The sequence below is a fragment of the Tursiops truncatus genome, chromosome 4 (assembly GCF_011762595.2).
Source record: "Tursiops truncatus isolate mTurTru1 chromosome 4, mTurTru1.mat.Y, whole genome shotgun sequence".
Taxonomy (NCBI): domain Eukaryota; kingdom Metazoa; phylum Chordata; class Mammalia; order Artiodactyla; family Delphinidae; genus Tursiops; species Tursiops truncatus.
The window spans coordinates 70,827,607-70,847,324 of NC_047037.1; the positions used below are offsets into that span (position 1 = coordinate 70,827,607).

General features: G+C 36.9%; 1 protein-coding gene across 5 annotated transcripts in view; it reads right to left on the minus strand.

Annotated features, from left to right (window-relative positions):
- Nucleotides 1-19,718, minus strand: part of ACAP2 (ArfGAP with coiled-coil, ankyrin repeat and PH domains 2) — a 165,344-nt gene that overhangs the window by 90,340 nt on the left and 55,286 nt on the right. For 3 of the 5 annotated variants that reach the window (XM_073804052.1, XM_073804054.1, XM_019922561.3), the window contains exons 2-4: nucleotides 9,660-9,717; nucleotides 1,097-1,216; nucleotides 246-299 (exon numbers count right to left, since the gene is read on the minus strand). In XM_073804052.1, coding sequence (XP_073660153.1) covers nucleotides 246-299; nucleotides 1,097-1,216; nucleotides 9,660-9,717 — 232 coding nt within the window. The remainder of the gene's footprint in view (nucleotides 1-245; nucleotides 300-1,096; nucleotides 1,217-9,659; nucleotides 9,718-19,718) is intronic. The other 2 variants (XM_073804053.1, XM_073804055.1) reach the window with 2 other exon arrangements.

Below are 19,718 nucleotides of genomic sequence, written 5' to 3' on the forward strand. Positions count from 1 at the left end.
TTATGGGTGTGTACTTCATTGAAATTAAAGTTCACTATTATAGAATGGGAAATAATACACATCTATACTTTCTCCCTCTGTCTCTCCCTCACACACACACAATTTTAGATCCACCCAACTAAAAAGTTGTTGACAAATCAAAGCCATTCATTTTCCAACTTAAGTAATTTTATAAAATACTGCCACCAAAGAAAGTACTAAAACATGAACATGGTCATAATAACACCTATTTACTAAACACTTACTGTGTGAAAATTTATCATTTCTTGAAGACTGTCAGAAAATTTGGTCAAACTTGTCTATGAGAAAGAAATCAAAAGAAAACCAAGTCATTTAAGAGCTACTAATATAGGCCACAAAAATGTTACTTCAGCATTTCTGACAGAAGATCAAGTTACACTGTAAACAGTAACATTTATTTCTCACTAGGACAATCTCACTACCTCTCAGGCATGCTCTGCAGAGAGGTCAAGTCTACATGTAGTAACATAAAACCCTAGAACAGTCAAAGAATTAGCCTGCCCTATCAATACTATTATACTAGCAAATCGAAATGGCCCATGTAAACCTAAGGTAAAATTGAGTATATCAAGACTGTCCATTTAGGCATCTATGGATCACATAATCATCAAATTACAACCATTTCTGTACCAGTTATTATTCTTCATAAAAGAAATGTCATAATACCACATAGTATAGCCAGGGGTGTAAGCTAACACAGCATAGCTAGCTGACCAGAACTTTCCTATGCAGCCCCCAAAATGTATAGTTAGATACTAGTCTTGGGTTAATGCTCTCTGCTTGCCCCGATAAACAGCTACTAATAAGCATGATCCGACTCTCACTGCTCAGGTCCCCTTGTAGATGCTTCAGTTCACCTAGCAGCAAGTATAGTAAACTTATATCCACAATGCAAATCAACCATCACCTTCTAACTGTCCTAGAAAACAGGATTATATCAGATAGCACCAACAGATGATAGCTTTTCCACTTCTAATTTTAAGGACCACTACTACTATTAATAAGGTAAATGGATGCATAATTCTCTTAACATCTTGTTTCATTTACCATTTTAACTAAATTTAATAATACTAACCTCAACTACAGCATCATTGCTAGAATACTGTGCCAGGTCTCGAATCCCATTCATGAACTGTTTATTTGCAACACAAAAGGCTTTTCCAGTATCAATCATTGCAATACATAGCTTCACAAGCTGAAAAAGAAAAACATCATATCATTGAAAATAATTTTACAAATTACTTAATCAAACAAGTGCTAGCATTAACCACATGTGTTAGCCTAGTTAAGACAAATTATAGTTCATCAATAAACCCAAAATAGACTAAATGAAAACTGTTTCTTTTCCTTTGGCTTAAAAAGTAAATTCATAAGAGAACTGTACCAAAAAAAGTTGACCTTTCAGGATGCAGAGGCTGTCTGATAACAACAACCACCAATCATTTTATCAAGTTAAATTCAATCCCATAAATTAACCCCATAAAAATGTATTAAGCACCCCTTGGAAGGAAGGAAAGGAAACTTCAGGCAGAGCAAGCAGTATGATAAAAGATTTTTTAAAAACACAACTATGGTATGGTGGAGGAAAGGGAAGTAAACTGGTATGGTGGGTTAGTCATGCTGGTCATTTTAATATCAGACTATCAAAGCAGAATTGCTTAATCAACCATATTTCTCTAATGCCTACCATCTAGGCATTGTGCTAAATCTTAGAACAGAGGTTCTCTCTCTCTTCTCCTGTCCCCTCCTTTCTTCTTTCTTTTTTTCATCTTTCTCTTTTTCCCTTTCATTCCTTTTCTCTCTCTTTTTTTTTTCTATCCCTTCCTTGTTTCTTTCTTCAGTTCACTCAGATACAGAACATTTTCTTTAAGTAAACAAAAACTTGGCTGAAAATCTAATATTAAAAAAGATAAAAGTGGAGCTGCTCTAGATGAAGGAAGGGTAATGAGAGGGTGGGAAGAGGGGCCACCAAGAAGAAGATAAAGAGCTCAGGAAAACTTTAGAAGACAGCTCAAGGATCTCAGGAGTGTAATTTAAAACTGTTACCCTGGGACCCAGAGGAACAGAAGTGAAAAACATAATCTCTGTTCTAATTCTAACCATTCAAAAAGCAGATAAATTCTATTTAGCACAAGTACAACTGCTATGCTCATCAAAATCATGCAAGAGGGAACAAAGGAGGAATGCGTAATGAGGGCTATGGGGATCAAGGAAGGGTTCCTGGAAAAGGTAACACTTGAGAAAAGCCCTGAACACCAACAGGAATTAGCCAATCAGATAAGGGTAATAAGAAGACACTTCTCTAGGAAAAGCATATTCTAAGGCCCTGAAGCTTAGACGGCAGGGCAAACCAGGGGCACTAAGTAGCTTAGCACAGTGTGAAAATGTATACAAGGGCCCGATCAGGAAAAGCCTTGTGTGCAAAGCTAAGGTGTTCACAGTTTATACGAAAGGAAATGGAAAACAATAAAGACATCGAATGGGTGAGTTGACCAGAGTTCCATTTTAGAATGATGACCTAAAAGAAGAAAAAGTAAGATACGGAAGTGGAAAGAATAAAGATAAGGAGATTAGACCAAAAACTAAGAGAGCCTGAATTAAGGCAGTAAGCAGGGAGAGAAGAGAGGAGACAAATTTAGAAATTAGTTGAGTACCGAAGTACAATTATGCAGATAGTGTCCTACCAAAGGGAAAAACAGGGGATGAAATCCAGCCTGAGCTCTGCTTGCTGAGGGCTATATCTGCTACAAGATGCTAATTTGCACAAAGACACTATACTGTCCAGCCAAGACTTGTTTTAACAGCATTGGGCCTGTGAGGTAGGCCTGAGCTAGATGGGTCTGTGAAATAAGCCAAGTGGAAAGTCTACCAAACCCAAGTGAAAATAGATATTTAAAGCTCAAAAAAGAGAAGTGTACTGTAGATACACACACAGGAGTCAGCAGCAAATAAAGTATCAGTGCTACAGCCTAGATAAAAAGCAGGGGTCACAGTGTGTACAGTGAGGACCCCACAAAGGAGACTAAAAAGGAAAAGGGAAAGGTAGGAGGAAAAGCAACAGATTAATTTCATCAAAGTCAAGAAAGAACAAAGTATCAAAAGATGGATGATGAATAGGTTGAAAATCCATAAAGGTCAAGTTTTAAAAACACTTAAAAAAAGTTTGTTGAGTTTGGTGACAGTCACCAGCATCCCTAGCAAGAATAGTTTTAAGAGAAACTGGGGGGGGCTGTAGCCAGGTTACAATGAGTTATGAACTGCAGATGAAGAAGACATAATGAGAGGTCAATTCTTCGCGAATATATATTCTATAGAATATCCCAGGGGAACATTCAATACCAAAATAGGATTCTGTGATCAAGTAAGTCTGGGAAACTCATTTTGTCAAGTTAAACAGATTTCTTTATTACTAAATTTGTAAGAGCTTTTGATATATTAATGTGTATTATGAATCCTAGAAAGGAAGTATGTAATAGGCAGCATTTCTCAAAATTATCTGACATTGATTGAATTCTCTTTAGAGGAAGCATCCTCATAGGACCAATGTTCCACAAAACCCACTATGAGAAATGCTGGCAGAGACTAGTCCTTCAAATAGTTTGCTATTTCAAAAAAAATAAAAACATATCTTAACAACCAAAAAAACTAATTCTAAAATTCATATGAGTAACCAACATGCAAGAAGAGAATCAAAAACATTGAAAAAGAGTAATGAGGTGGGGACATTAGCCCCACATTAAAATATACAGGTGCAGTAATTAAAAGTCTGGTAATGGATGTGAATAGACAAATTGGTTAATGGAAGAGAATACAGAGTGAAGAAGCAGATACACACTCCAGCCAGGGGGGTAAAAAATTATCCAATAAAGGACACTGGACAGCCATCTAAAGCCATCTAAAAAAAGAAACTAAGTTGTATTCCAAACCCCCAAATTAATTTCAGATGGAATAAATATTTAAACATAAAACATTAAATCAGAAAACCAAGAGAAAACAGGAGGTGGTATTTTTTATAATCTCAAAGTAGGAAAAGTCTTTCTGAAAAGGATGCAAAACTCAAAAGCCATAGAAGAAACTAATCAATTCAAATACGTAACAATAAAACATTTAGATAAGGGAAAAAAAAAACTTAGTCAAAAGACAAATAACAATATTGGAAAACAATACTAGCAACAAATCACAAGGGACTAATTTCCCTACTACAAGAAAGGGTATACAACTCATTTTTGAAAATCCAACCAGCCACTACAAAAACAATGGCTGACAGACATGTACAGGTAATTCCCAGAAAAGAAAATTCAAATATACCTATGTCCATGAAAAGAAACTCAACCTCACTCATAATAAAAGAAAGGTAAATTACTATTTTTTAAAGAAGAGCAAAGGTCAAAAAATGTGATAACATGCTGTTTTAGAGAAGGTAGGTATGGGGAAATAGGCACTCTCGCACACTGCTGGTGGGAATGTAAACTGGTACAATTTCTATGAAAGGCAACTAAGCAAGAGCTATAAAAATTTTAAACATACATGCCCTCTAATGTAGTAATTTCACTTTTAGAAATGTATCATACAGATATATTTGCACAATTAGATACAATCAGCCATTAAAAAGAATGGGGCAGCTCTGTAATTAATAATAAGGAACAAAATCTAAATTATGTATTTTAAGAAAGCAAAATTAAAACAACGCTAATATCTTTGTTGGAGTGGGGAGAGAAGAGTACAAATACATATAATCTTTCACATGCTTAAGAGATTTCTGAAAGACCACACAAGAAACTAGGTCAGTGTACTCCTCTGGGATATAGATTAGATGATGACTAATTTTTCACTAGGTACACTTTTGTACCTTTGAATTTTGTACCACATGTGTGATATTGCTTATTCAACAAATTAAATAATTCAAAAATGATTAAATTGAAAGTTTCCATAAAAACAGAAACAAACAGACAGGTTGGTAGTAGAACATTATGGTTAAAAACAGGTTTATAGGCTCAGTTGGCTTAGGTTCAAATTCTGCCGCCAAACTTAATGCTCTAAGTGATTCGGAGAGACCTCAACCTCAAGAAGCTTCAGGTTCTTCTGTATGACACAATGACAATGGTATCAAACCATAGAGGGTTACTATAAGAGTTAAGATAATGCACTTAAAGATCTTAGCACAAACTGTTACTGGCACATGGTAATTACTTGATAAAGATTTGCAATTCCTTGTCAGAGGTGAGATTTTCCTCTTGTTTTGTTTTGTTTTGATTCAAGAGAAACAAACATTTTTGTTTATTTAAAATAATGAGGTGGTAGAGAAGGAAAAGGAGAGAGATGGCTAAAGCAAAGTCCTGAGAAGTTAGAGTTTGGAATTACATAGGAAAGGGGATATTTTTATCACTCAAATGGGAAAAAAAAAATGGAATAAGGACAGATTCTGTTAAGTTTCTAGATTAAAAGCAAGAAATAAAGGTGTTCCCACCAAAAGGAAGTAAGAGACAAGTTCCTCTACTAAGAATGAAGAGCAAGGTGGTGAATCTTGAGAAAACAGTGAAATATAAGAGACGCTAAACATAGTAAGATAACCTGATTGAGTGTCAGAAAAATTGCTTTGCATCATGAATCCCAGGTATGTGTAGCTCCACCAATTAGTTTCACCAAACAGTTGCGTAACTTCTCCTGTAGGGCTTTATAGCCCAGATAAGGGACAGAGGATATAGATGGTTAGACAAATATAGTCAGAATTCTGCAGAGTAGGTGTTATGGAAAGGAAATGAAGGTCTCCATAAGAGAAATGATGTGATAAGTTAAGAGTAGACTGGAAGAGTTCACAGCAGTATTATACATAATAGCCAAAAAGTGGAAACAACCCAAATGTCCATCAACTGATGAATGGATAAACAACATATGGTATATCCATACAATGGCATATTATTCAGCCATAAAAAGGGAAATACTGGCGATGCTACAACATAGACGGATGAACTTTAAAAACATTATGCTAAGTGAAAGAAGCCAGTCACAAAAGGTCAAATACTGTATGATTCCGTTTATATGAAATGTCCAGAACAGGCAAATCCACAGAGACAGCAAGTAAATTAGTGGTTGCCAGAGGATGTAGAGAGAGGGAAACTGGAATTGACTACTAACAGGTACAGAGTTTCTTATCAGGGTAATGGAATTAAGTAGTATATTCACATTGTGAATATGCTAAAAACCACTGAGTTGTACACTTTAAAATGGTGGGTTTTATGTTAGGTGAATTTTATCTCAATTAAAAAAATTATTTTAAAAAATATATAGTGAATAAAAAAGGGATCTGAAACATTGGAAGCGGATAGACTGAAAGACTAGAGATTTAGATAAGCTTGAAAAACAGAAGCAGGAGGAGTCCAAGATGAGAACTGGAAAGACTGGAGACTCATATCAGAAAGTAAGATATCAATGAGCATTCCACAGTTTCAGAGATTACGACTCTGAGCAACAAGACACAGCATATGGCCAGGAAAACAGGTATCAGAATTAGAATAAAGGTCACAATCGCAGGCGTTGGAGGGAAGATGAAATTGTCATATAGCTGAAGCACATATACACTGCAGCTACTCAGGTGGAAGGACTGACTGGGTGATAGACAGATAGATACTTTGCCAGCTGTCAAAGTCCTTATTAGATGACAGTGATGACAGCTATACTAAATAACATAAGCCTACAAAGAGGGAAGATTTTTACCTAAGAGTAAAACGAGGGCTTTTTCCCTGTTAAAGACAATCTGTCTTCAAGGAGATCTAAGAGTCTGTTGAAAAGACACCACCATCATTAACATTTATTTAGAACTTACCATGTGTCAAAGCACTTAACATGTATTAACACATCTCATTCACATAATAACCTTATAATAGATACTCTTATTTTCCCCATTTTGGAGATGAAGAAACTGAGACATAGGAAGGTTTAGGAACTTGCCCAAGGCCATACAGCTTAGTAAGTGGTAAAGCCTTGCTCCAGGCTTTGTGCTCTTAATTACTAGACTATGCTACAAACCAAAAATTACAATAATATTATAATAATTTAAATGGCAGTACAATTTTAAAATGTAAAAATGCAAGAAATAATGAAATACCTGAAAAAGAACCTAAGTTTGGTAGTACCTGAGCTGTGATTTAAAGGGTATCTGCTTAACAAACAAGGAACAAGCATTCCAGTGAGAAGATGCAATAGATACAGAAATTATATCTAGATGGCCACTATGATGCTCTGTGTATTGCCAATGCCAGAATACCTGGCAGAATGGATAAATAATTGGACCTAGTCGAATAATGCCATCCATTCATGGAGCATTACTCATCAGAAAGAGTGTAACTACTGGTGGCATACATTATAAGCAAAATAAATATAAGCTAGGTCGTCAAGCTGGTTAAACCTGTTGCTGCCATGATTTGCAATATTACAGGTACAACTGGTCCTGCACAAAGTTATGAAATCAGTAAACTAGTTTTAGGCAACCCCTCCCCTCCACAAGTCCTTCAATGCCACCTCCTTCAATAACAACCATTTCTTGCTCCTCACAGTCTCTCTTCTTTAATTGTAACTCCTCATAATTCTAAAGTAAAAATGATTAGTAATAGCTTAAGAATTTGGGAAAGGGACATTGTATAAGGGATCAAGATCTTAAACTAGAGAAATATAAAAGTGACTATGGAAATTCTATTTGGGTGGAAGATGATATTTTAAAAGATGCCAAAGCTTCCATGATAACCTGAGTAGCCCTTTGGGTAATATGGACTCTAGAAAGGATTTAGGGTTCTTAGTACTGAATGCCAATACTGTGACAATTTGGTTTAGATTTGAATCTTTTGGTTTTAAGATTCTACCAGTCTCTCAACTGCAACCAAATGATACAAAGGGCGGGGGGGATAGCTGCTCATAAAAGCAAATCATTAACAAAAATACTATAAGAGGATTCTGTTTAGGTACTTTAAATTTTGAGGTCCCCCCGACACAAGTGTTTTGTTTGATTTAGATGCAGTTCTGCCCAAAGAGAATAGATATCCTTATTGTACTACTCTGTGATTCTTTGAAAAGCCTTCTCCTTCTATACACTCTCTTATAAACCTACCAGAAAATCAAAACTACATCTTCTGCTGCCTACCTTAAGGGTTTAAAAACTTTGTTTCACAGAGTCCTTAAAAATAAATGTAATACCTCAGGGGAAAATAATAATAACAACAACAACAACAATGATCCCATATATATAATTTTAAATAGAAAATAAAGTTCTTGAAAATAATATCCTTACAAAAAATTCTAACATCAGTTTTTAAAAACACTTGCCTGGAAGCTTGCTAGTGTTCCTCAGAAAATTTCCAAGTGGCATGTGCTCCCTCAACATGGATCCAGGAGTACAGTGGTGCACAAGAAGAGCACTGAACTAAGAATAAAACAGATGGATTCTAACCCTGGTTCTGCCTTTTCTAACTCTGTGATTTGAAGCAAGTCCTCTTCACTTTCTGGGCTGTGGGACCCTCATCTATAAAATGGAAATAATCCACTTGTCCTACCCACCTCACAGGATTATTGTAAAAATCCAAAAACATACTGTATATCAAAGTGCTTTGAAAACTAGAGTACTGCACAAAAATAACTTACTACTAAACATTTTCTAAAATTATTTTGTTTTACATATATAACTAATAACTACTGCTTTATATAGTTTCTATACTATTTACATTATATACATATATTTCATGATTTCAAAACATTTGAAAACCATCAGTCTAGTTAATATATATTATCCTTGTTATTCAAAATGCAGACTATGGAACAACAGCATTGGTATCACCTAAAATCTGGTTAGAAACACAGACTCTCAGATACCAAGACTTACTGAATCTAGATCCATATTTTCACCAGAACCCCACATATTCCTATGCACAGTAAGGTTTGAGAAGCACTGCTTTACATAATAATTCCATTTATAATAATAATTACATAAATAGGAAATTATTTTCAGAGAAGGTATTCAAATATACACATTTATCTCCAAAAATTTTAACAATGAACAACGGTTACTTAAGATCAGAAGCCATGTCTTACTCATTCTCATATTTCACTGTTATACAGCAGATAACATTTCTTGGGTAGAGGCCAAAAAAAAAACAAAGATTATCAATAATTAATACAGAAGATAGGAATCAATCTACATCTACCCTTGCATAGAATATGACCATTTAATATCAATTATTAAATACATATTCAGCATTTCTGGCATTAGCTTTAAAAAATGGAAGGAGTATTTAAAATTTTATATTTGAACATGGCCTCACCCAAATGTATAAACAAGAGTGGTTAGGTTACATATGATATCCATTAAGCATCAAAAAAGACTGCAATCTTTTTGATGGAGAAGGAAACAACCGTCCAACAATATAAAAGATGCCTAGTCAGACATGGTTCAGATTCTTGCTCTGGCACTTAGATTAAATTTTCAACAAACTACTTAATGTCTCTAGCCTCAACTTCTTCATAATATTGGGATAATATTAGCATTTACCCTCACGGAGATAAAAGAAGTCACTTGAGCCATCTAGTGTTACAGGAACAAATCATTATGCAAAACAAGAATTAATGTTTTAAAAAGTTAAAGTAAAATTTACCTTATCAAGTTTCAGTTCCAATTCTGCCACATCTCCTTCTACTTCTTCCAAAGCAGCCCTAGAAAAATTAAACATAAAGTAAGTTACTTTGTGTTTAAACATATACTTTACTCTTGAAAAATAACTCCAAGTAAAAAAATAGATATGAATGCTAAAAAATTACACTTCACATAAAGTAATAACTCCCTTAGAACAAAGTATGAATAATTCATAACCATGTATTACAACACATAATACAATTATTGTTTAAGGTAATGAGAGAACACATTAGGCTAATTTACTCAACACATTCATGTTATTCAAATTAATAACACTAATTAGAACTATTAAGCATGTTTTTAAAAACAAGTAAGATTTTGAAAGTTGAGCCTTACAAAGACTTATATTTCTATTCAACAAAGCACATGTAACCAAACAGCACAGCATTCTTGGCAACCAAAACTAAAGGCTTTTACTTTTAGAAACGGTTCAGAAAGATGTTATGACCCTTGTTTAAGACCGCGTTTTGTTTCCTATGTATTTTTAAAGAAATCAGCAGATTATCTTCCTTGTCAGGGGAATGATAAAATTCTAACACTAAGTAGTACTTGATATGCCCTATAGGGCAACATTCCAAAATTGGAAATTTGGAACAAAACAGCAGCAACTAAAACTTTTTAAGGATAACAATATTTTATACTTAAGAGTAAAAAATGTTATTCATCTACTTTAAGCCATCTATCTATCCATTTTAAGATAACTACTTGATAAACTAGCAACTTTGCAATACCTGTTTTTTGAATCAACCAAAATTTGTTTCAGTTGGGTAACAGTGGGGGACTAGCCACCCAAAAAGCTATTTTGAACTCTGGGCAAGAATTCTCAATTAGACACTGTTAAGAAGAGAAAAATAGCCAAGATATAAGCTCTATTCCCAAAACTACCCACATAACCTCTGTGTGACCTCTTGAATACCATTTTTATCAGCTTGTGGTTCTACTTCTCTACCTGGTAACATTTATTGAAAAAAATTTTTCATCTCCAAAATGAGAAAATTATGTAACCATAAATTATTCAGTAAAGAAATGCCGATTCCATAAAATGAGATACTCTAGCACAGTTAAGAAAACAAGAGGTGCTATACTTCCACAGTATAGAAAGAGAAATGCTTCTCCCCTAACTAAAAGTTTGTCATTTTCTTCAGCAGTGTTTTCAAAGTACACATTGTTCCCTTAGCCTAGAAAACATTTCCCCTTCACATTAATCCTCATTCTCTTCACCTGCCTCTATGTTACTCATCATTTAAAACTTAATTCACAGAAGAAAACAAATATATTAGTACAAGGATATCTATTTTTTGTAAATAGGTTTAAAACCTACATGTCCAGCAATGAGAAATAATGTAAATAAATGATGGTACTCCATCCTATTATGTGAAGCAGTAGGTTTTTAAATGAGATTAATCTGTCTCTGCTGAGATGGAAACATATACATTACAGACCATCACAAGGGAGGAAAAGCAAGTTACAAAATTACATATAGTGTGAGCCCAGTTTTTTTGGGGGGGTTGGAGTGGGGAGCCTATTCGTATATGCATAAGAAAAAATCTGGAAGCATATTTACCAATCTGCTAACTATAACTTTGAAGAATGGGGATCAGAGGGCAGAAAGTGAAAATAAGGATTTACACTTCTTACGATTTATATTTCTAGATTGTTTTAATGTTTTCAATGACTATGTGTTTTTAAATAATTTTTAAAGCTAATAAAGGGGAAAAGAAATAAGTTCAGACATCACCTTCCTAGGAAGTGGGTCCTCTTAGAAGGTCTATCCCTGTCCACTTCTCTCACTAGTACGAACTCCTGGTAGCAGTACAGAGACTCAAAGTGTTTGCCGAGTCAAGAAAGAAACTCCACAATTTCAGAAACTTTCTTCATTTATACTTCTTTTGTTGTTGGCCACGCCGCACGTCTTGCGGGATCTTAGTTCCCTGACCAGGGATCGAACCCAGGCCCCCAGCAGTGGAAGCGTGGAGTCCTAACCACCGGACCACCAGGGAATTCCCTCTCCATTTATAACCATTTAAAACCTCTCCATTTATACTTTTAACCTGCATTTAATTTAGCTTGATTCAATCTTCAACTTCAAGAAAATGAGTTGAAACAATCAGCTTAAGATTTGATTTAATCATTGGTGTCTACTAAACATATAGTTTAATAGAAACTTCATGTACATTCCTCAATCTTATTTCACTGTGCAATACTACGAATTTATTTGTGAAACACTTTTAAACACCTTTCTTTAAAGAGAGGTAAGAGGGACTTCCTTGGTGGTTTAGTGGTTAAGAATCCACCTTCCAATACAGGGGACGCAGGTTCAATCCCTGGTAGAGGAGCTAAGATTCCACATTTTGTGGGGCACCTAAGCCCATGCACTCTAGAGCCCACGTGCCTCAACTACTGAGCCCGCACACTCTAGAGCCTGCCTGCACACCGCAACAAAGACCTGACACAGCCAAATAAATAAATAAATATTTCTTAAAAAGAGAGAGGTAAGAGTTTGTGTATAAAATTAACAGGTAAAATGTGTTTTGCCTATCATTTCAAAATAAAGCTCACTGTAATCACATATTGAGAATCTGAAAGTTTATCACAGAGGTTCTTCAATTCAACATTTCACCTTCTCTAAAAAAAATCTCTGTCCTTGGTCATCTAAGATGTGTGTGAAAACTTGTAGCAATAAGTAAGTAGCTAGTGTCTAAAGCAGCCTGGTTAACTGTTGAATATTCCTTGGTATAAAAAGAAAAGTATATGGACAGAACATGGTCTCAGTTCAAATTCTGTCTCACCACTCACTTATCTAAGGCTAAGGTATTTTATCTAAGTTTCTTCATCTGTAAACTGAGTAAACAAATACCTATTTAAAAGAGTTGTAAAGGTTAAATGAGGGACTGTACATGTCACTGACCACAGTATATATGTACTACAACACAAAGAACACAATCAACAGGAGCTTCTTTCTCTCCTTTCTCGTCCTGCATTCTGAGGTGAGTTTTGCCTCCCTATTGCGTCTACTCATTATGCAAGACAACCATTCTGGAACACATTTTTAATACATAAATCAATAAGTAAAACAATCTACACAACAATCCTTCAAATAGTGAAAGACAGATATTATTCCTTTCCAACTCTCTCAAATATTTATTGAGCATATGGGCTTCCCTGGTGGCACAGTGGTTAAGAATCCACCTGCCAACACAGGGGACACAGGTTCGAGCCCTGGTCCAGGAAGATCCCACATGCTGCGGAGCAACTAAGCCCGTGTGCCACAACTACTGAGCCTGCGCTCTAGAGCCCGCGAGCCACAACTAGGCCTGCACGCCTAGAGCCCGTGCTCCACCAGTGAGAAGCCTGCGCACCACAACGAAGAGTTGCCCTCGCTCACCACAACTAGAGAAAAGACCACGCGCAGCAACAAAAACCGAACGCAGCCAAAAATAAATAAATATATTTATTAAAAAATATATATTTAGTGAGCATATAATTTTTATAAATGTGCAAGGCATTAAAGATGACAATATTATAGACCCTACACTCCATAGCTTAAAATGTTAATTACAATTATTAAATTTTAAAAGTTACACACACATTAACAAGGAAAGAAAACCTGATTAAGTAGTAAAATAAGAATAATATAAAATAATGTTAAAAGATGGTAAAATAAAGGGCAAAAAAACCAGAAAGCAGTAAGCTAAGTCTCACAGGATTATTATAAGCAGGGGTCAGCAAATGACAGCCTGTCAGGCAATCTGGCCCATAACCTGCTTTCACATAGCCCATGAGCTAAAAATGGTTCTTGCATTTTTAAATGGCTGAAAAAAAACAAAAGAAAAATAATATTTAATGACCCATGAAAACCATATTAAATTCAAATTCCAGTGTCCATAAATAAAGTTTTATGGAAACACGGTCAAGCTCATCCATTTACACATTGCCTATGTCAGCTCGCACGCCCTAGTGGCAGAGTTGAGTAGTTGGAAGAGAGACTATATGGCCTACAAAGCTTAAAATATTTACTACTATCTGGTCCTTTATGGGAAAAGTTTACTGACTCCTTACTATGAATATCAAATACAAGAACAGGGATGAAAACGCGTTTTCATACATGAGCTACATACAAGAAAATAATTTTTAGGACTTAGGTCTGCTTGGCTGTACCCTAAGAAACTGAATAAGCCCAGATTTCAGGGAAAGAGTCACTTTATTTTTTTAAATTTTATTAAAGTATAGTTGACTTACAATGCTGTGTTAATTTCTGTACAGCAAAGTGATTCAGTTACATATATATTCTTTTTCCTATTCTTTTCCATTATGGTTTATCACAGGATGCTGAATATAGTTCCCTGTGCTAGACAGTAGGACCTTTTTGTTAGGGTCACTTTATTTTTAATAATAACAACTTCATTCTTTTATCTATTCATGCATCACAGATCAACTCACAAAAGAGTTAACTAAAAATAAAAACATAAAACTAGAATAGGAAAAAATCTAGCAGCAAGTACTAACACTGAGACATTTCTAATCACATGGTGATCACTTTGGGCTGTGAATTAAATAAAGTTCTAAGAAAAGCACAAACATAGAACTCTCCCCACCCAGATAACTGCACACCCCTGGTGTAGAAATAAACTTTTTTTAAAATTTTTTTATTGAAGTATAGTTGATTTACAATAAACTTTTTAAACCACTGCTTTTACAAGTTTATCCATAAGAATAACTAAATAGTATGTGTAACACGAGCATTACATTTTCTTTATAAAAGAAAATTATTTGAAAGAAACAGGAGGTGTGATAAAGAATTATTCTACCCATCCATTTGAGATCCTTTAAAAAAAAAAAAAACTGTTTCCACTTCAGCTTTGACAATATGCTTAAAATGGAATTGATAATCTAAGACTAGGTCACATGATGATGCAATCTAAAACACAACTACAGGATACTCAAGATCACTTATTGAGCACATAAATATCCTCAAAGCATTAAAGATGGATTTGAGGCTCTGTCATAACTACCTCCCAAAGAATTATGAAAGAGATCAAATAAATACTCAAACTATAATGTACAGATTTTGAAACTAACATCTATGGTCCTTGTTTTATATAATAGATATACTCCTAAAAGCTGCACATAAATTGAATAACCATTTAGATACTCAGAGGAGTTGCCTATATGTCTATCATGACCTACCATCCCCAACCAACTCTTTCAGCTCAACAGCTTTATCCACCGTGGGCAATGCTGGGCTATTCTTTGCAAAGATAGGACAATGGCAGGATCAGGGATAGCTCACTGATCCAAGGGTAGCCCTATAACTCAACAGATGGCAAAACTAGATGACCAAACTCCCCATATAATGAGATGGCTCCCTCTGGGTTTTTGACCGGAGAACACATGACACACCCTGGAAACTTACTTTTTAAAAGAAATCCTTCATTAGATCATCTTGTAATGTGAATGGCCTTCCCTTATTTTGTTCAATAAGCTCTGAGCCCTTTATAATTGGGTCTCTGTAATACCTTTTAATGTTGAGAGGGAATGGAATGGAGTTTTTAAAAAACTGTCTAGGTATGAATCCATATTTTACTTCTTACTACCTATGTAATGTTGAACAAGTTCTTCGTGTTTCAATATCATCTATAAAATACAGGTAATAATAACTGTATGTCCCAGGGCTTCCCTGGTGGCGCAGTGGTTGGGAGTCCGCCTGCCGATGCAGGGGACACGGGTTCGTGCCCCGGTCCGGGAAGATCCCACATGCCGCGGAGCGGCTGGGTCCGTGAGCCATGGCCGCTGAGCCTGCGCGTCTGGAGCCTGTGCTCCACAGCGGGAAAGGCCACACAGTGAGAGGCCCGCGTACCGAAAAAAAAAAAAAAAAAAAAAATAACTGTATGTCCCATAAAGACGTATGAGAATTTTTAAATACATATAAAAACCTTAGCACAGTACCTGACACTCAGTAAGTAATCAATAAATGTTAGCTATAATCATCTATAGTGTTAAAGAAAATACGCAATTTCTTTTCATTTTCATCTCATGGGGCCAAAAGGGAAGAAAGCAGTAATAAGATTAAGTTATCACATACTCCCAACAAGAATTTGAAATGGTTTAAGAAGGAACAAAAAATTTACAACAGGCCTTTGATCAGCAGATAAAACAGCAAGTCCAAACTGCTTTAAAATACTTCAATACTTTTGCCCTCTTACAAAAATTACATGTCAAATACACACTGGAGTCTTCTCCTAACTTCTTCATAATTTCAATCTAGCCATAGGAGAATATAATAAAATTTACTTGAAAATCCTCTAGGTTTTCTATGGTTATCAAGGTTGGTTCTATCTGACTCCTCTAAGAGCCTACAAACAGAGGAGAACCAACACTGCAATCAGTACCAGGGGGAGTTAAGGCCCTGAATATATATTTATTAGACAATAATAGTAAGCCACCTTTTAATAAACAACAAGGTCCTCCTGTATAGCACAGGGAACTACATTCAATATCCTGTGATAACCCATAATGGAAAAGAATAGGAAAAAGAATACATATAACTGAGTCACTTTGCTGTACAGCAGAAATTAAACACAACACTGTAAATCAACTATACTTCAATAAAATTACATAATAATAATAAGCCATCTTTTTAAAAAGTCTCTGCCTTTATTTCTGGAAAGTCTCAGTGAAATTAAAAGGACATTCTCCTTTTAAAAGTATATGCTAGAAATGTTGCTGGAAACATTTATATGCAACATAGTATGCTAGAAATGTTGTTAACTGCTCCTATTCGCTCAGATTGGTCAACTAAGCAAAACTGGCAAGATCCATGAGAAATTCAGTCCTGTAATGGAAAAAAGAATTGTGGAAAAACAGACTAGAAATGGAAACCAAACTTTTAGTCTAACCCTCTACCAACTAATATGGGTCGCTGGAAAGATCTCTGAATCTCTCCAGACCTCAATTCTCTCATCCATAAAAAGTGACGAATGGACTGAATCATCTTTAATATCACTTCCAGATAATAACATTCTATTACTCTGGAATAAGCATTCAAAGGAAAGCAAGAACCTGGATTTGATTATCTTCTCCCAAGCAAGGTTTCCTCCAGGCCCTCACTCACACTTTCAACAGAGTTAGAGAATAAAAGAAAAAAACATATAAGCCATGAAAACCCTCACCAAAATTTATATTGTTTCACTCATCCCTTTCAAATGCCTCCTCTATATGCTTCTTAAAAGATAATGGAGGACGAGGGAAAGATGGCGGAAGAGTAAGACACGGAGATCACCTTCCTCTCCACAGATACACCAGAAATACATCTACACGAGGAACAACTCCTACAGAACACCTACTGAACGCTGGCAGAAGACCTCAGACCTCCCAAAAGGCAAGAAACCCCCCACGTACCTGGGTAGGGCAAAAGAAAAAAGAATAAACAGAGACAAAAGGAAAGGGACGGGACCTGCACCAGTGGGAGGGCGCTGTGGAGGAAAGGTTTCCACACACTAGGAAGCCCCTTCGCGGGCGGAGACTGCGGGTGGCGGAGGGGGAAGCTTCGGAGCCGCGGAGGAGAGCATAGCAACAAGGGTGCGGAAGGCGAAGCGGAGAGATTCCCGCACAGAGGGCCGACCAGCACTCACCAGCCCGAGAGGCCCGGGGCCCGGGGCGGGCGGGGCTGGAAGCTGAGGCTCAGGCTTCGGTCAGAGCGCAGGGAGAGGACTGGGGCTGGCGCCAGAACACAGCCTGCAGGGGGTTAGTGCACCACGGCTAGCCGGAAGGGAGTCCCAGGGAAAAGTCTGGACCTGCCGAAGAGGCAAATGACTTTTTCTTCCCTCTTTGTTTCCTGGTGTGCGAGGAGAGGAGATTAAGAGCGCTGCTTAAAGGAGCTCCAGAGACGGGCGCAAGCCGCGGCTAAAAGCGTGAATGCCAGAGACGGGCATGAGACGCTAAGGCTGCTGCTGCCGCCACCAAGAAACCTGTGTGCGAGCACAGGTCACTATCCACACCCCACTTCCGGGGAGCCTGTGCAGCCCGCCACTGCCAGCGTCCCGGGATCCAGGGACAACTTCCCCGGGAGAACACACAGTGCGCCTCAGGCTGGTGCAATGTCACGCCGGCCTCTGCCACCGCAGGCCCGCCCCCCCCCCCACCCCCGCCTGAGTAAGCCAGAGCCCCAGAAGCAGCTGGTCCTTTAACCCCGTCCTGTCTGAGCGAAGAACAGACGCCCTCCGGCGACCTACACGCAGAGGCGGGGCCAAATCCAAAACTGAGCCCCGGTAGCTGTGCGAACAAAGAAGAGAACGGGAAATCTCTCCCAGCAGCCTCAGAAGCAGCGCATTAAAGCTCCAAAATCAACCTGATGTACCCTGCATCTGTGGAATACAGGAATAGACAACGAATCATCCCAAATTAAGGAGGTGGACTTTGAAAGCAAGATTTATCATTTTTTCCCCTTTTCCTCTTTTTGTGACTGTGTATGTATATGCTTCTGCGTGAGATTTTGTCTGTACAGCTTTGCTTTCACCATTTGTCCTAGGGTTCTATCCGTCCGTTTTTTTTCTTTCTTTAAAAAATTTTTTTTTCTTAATAATTATTTTTTATTTTAATAACTTTATTTTAAATTATCTTACTTTATTTTACTTTATCTTCTTTCCTTCCTTCCCTCCTTCCTTCCTCCCTCCCTCCTTCCCTTATTTCTCTTTTTTTCTTTCTCTTTCTTTCTTTCTTTCTCTTTTCCTTTTCTTTTTTCTTTCTTTCTTTCCTTCCTTCCTTCCTTCCTTCCCTCCCTTCCTCTTTCTTTCTTTCTTTCCTTCCTTCCTTCCTTCTTTCTACTTTTTCTCCCTTTTATTCTGAGCCGTGTGAATGAAAGGCTATTGGTGCTGCAGCCAAAGTGCTGGACACCCTACATAAAACAACTAGCAAGACAGGAATACAACCTCACCCATTAGCAGAGAGGCTGCCTAAAATCATAATAAGTCCACAGACACCCCAAAACACACCACCAGACGTGGACCTGCCCACCAGAAAGACAAGATCCAGCCTCATCCACCAGAACACAGGCACTAGTCCCCTCCACCAGGAAGCCTACACAACCCACTGAACAAAATTTAGCCACTGGTGACAGACACCAAAAACAACGGGAACTACGAACCTGCAGCCTGCAAAAAGGAGACCCCAAACACAGTAAGATAAGCAAAATGAGAAGACAGAAAAACACACAGCAGATGAAGGAGAAAGATAAAAATCCACCAGACCTAACAAATGAAGAGGAAATAGGCAGTCTACCTGAAAAAGAATTCAGAATAATGATAGTAAAGATGATCCAAAATCTTGGGAACAGAATAGACAAAATGCAAGAAACATTTAACAAAGACCTAGAATAACTAAAGATGAAACAAGCAACGAAGAACAACACAATAAATGAAATTAAAAATACTCTAGATGGGATCAATAGCAGAATAACTGAGGCAGAAGAACAGATAAGTGACCTGGAAGATAAAATAGTAGAAATAACTACTGCAGAGCAGAATAAAGAAAAAAGAATGAAAAGAACTGAGGACAGTCTCAGAGACCTCTGGGACAACATTAAACACACCAACATTCAAATTATAGGGGTTCCAGAAGAAGAAGAGAAAAAGAAAGGGACTGAGAAAATATTTGAAGAGATTATAGTTGAAAACTTCCCTAATATGGGAAAGGAAATAGTTAATCAAGTCCAGGCAGCACAGAGAGTCCCATACAGGATAAATCCAAGGAGAAATACGCCAAGACACATATTAATCAAACTATCAAAAATTAAACACAAAGAAAACATATTAAAAGCAGCAAGGGAAAAACAACAAATAACACACAAGGGAATCCCCATAAGGTTAACAGCTGATCCTTCAGCAGAAACTCTGCAAGCCAGAAGGGACTGGCAGGACATATTTAAAGTGATGAAGGAGAAAAACCTGCAACAAAGATTACTCTACTCAGCGAGCATCTCATTCAGATTTGATGGAGAAATTAAAACCTTTACAGACAAGCAAAA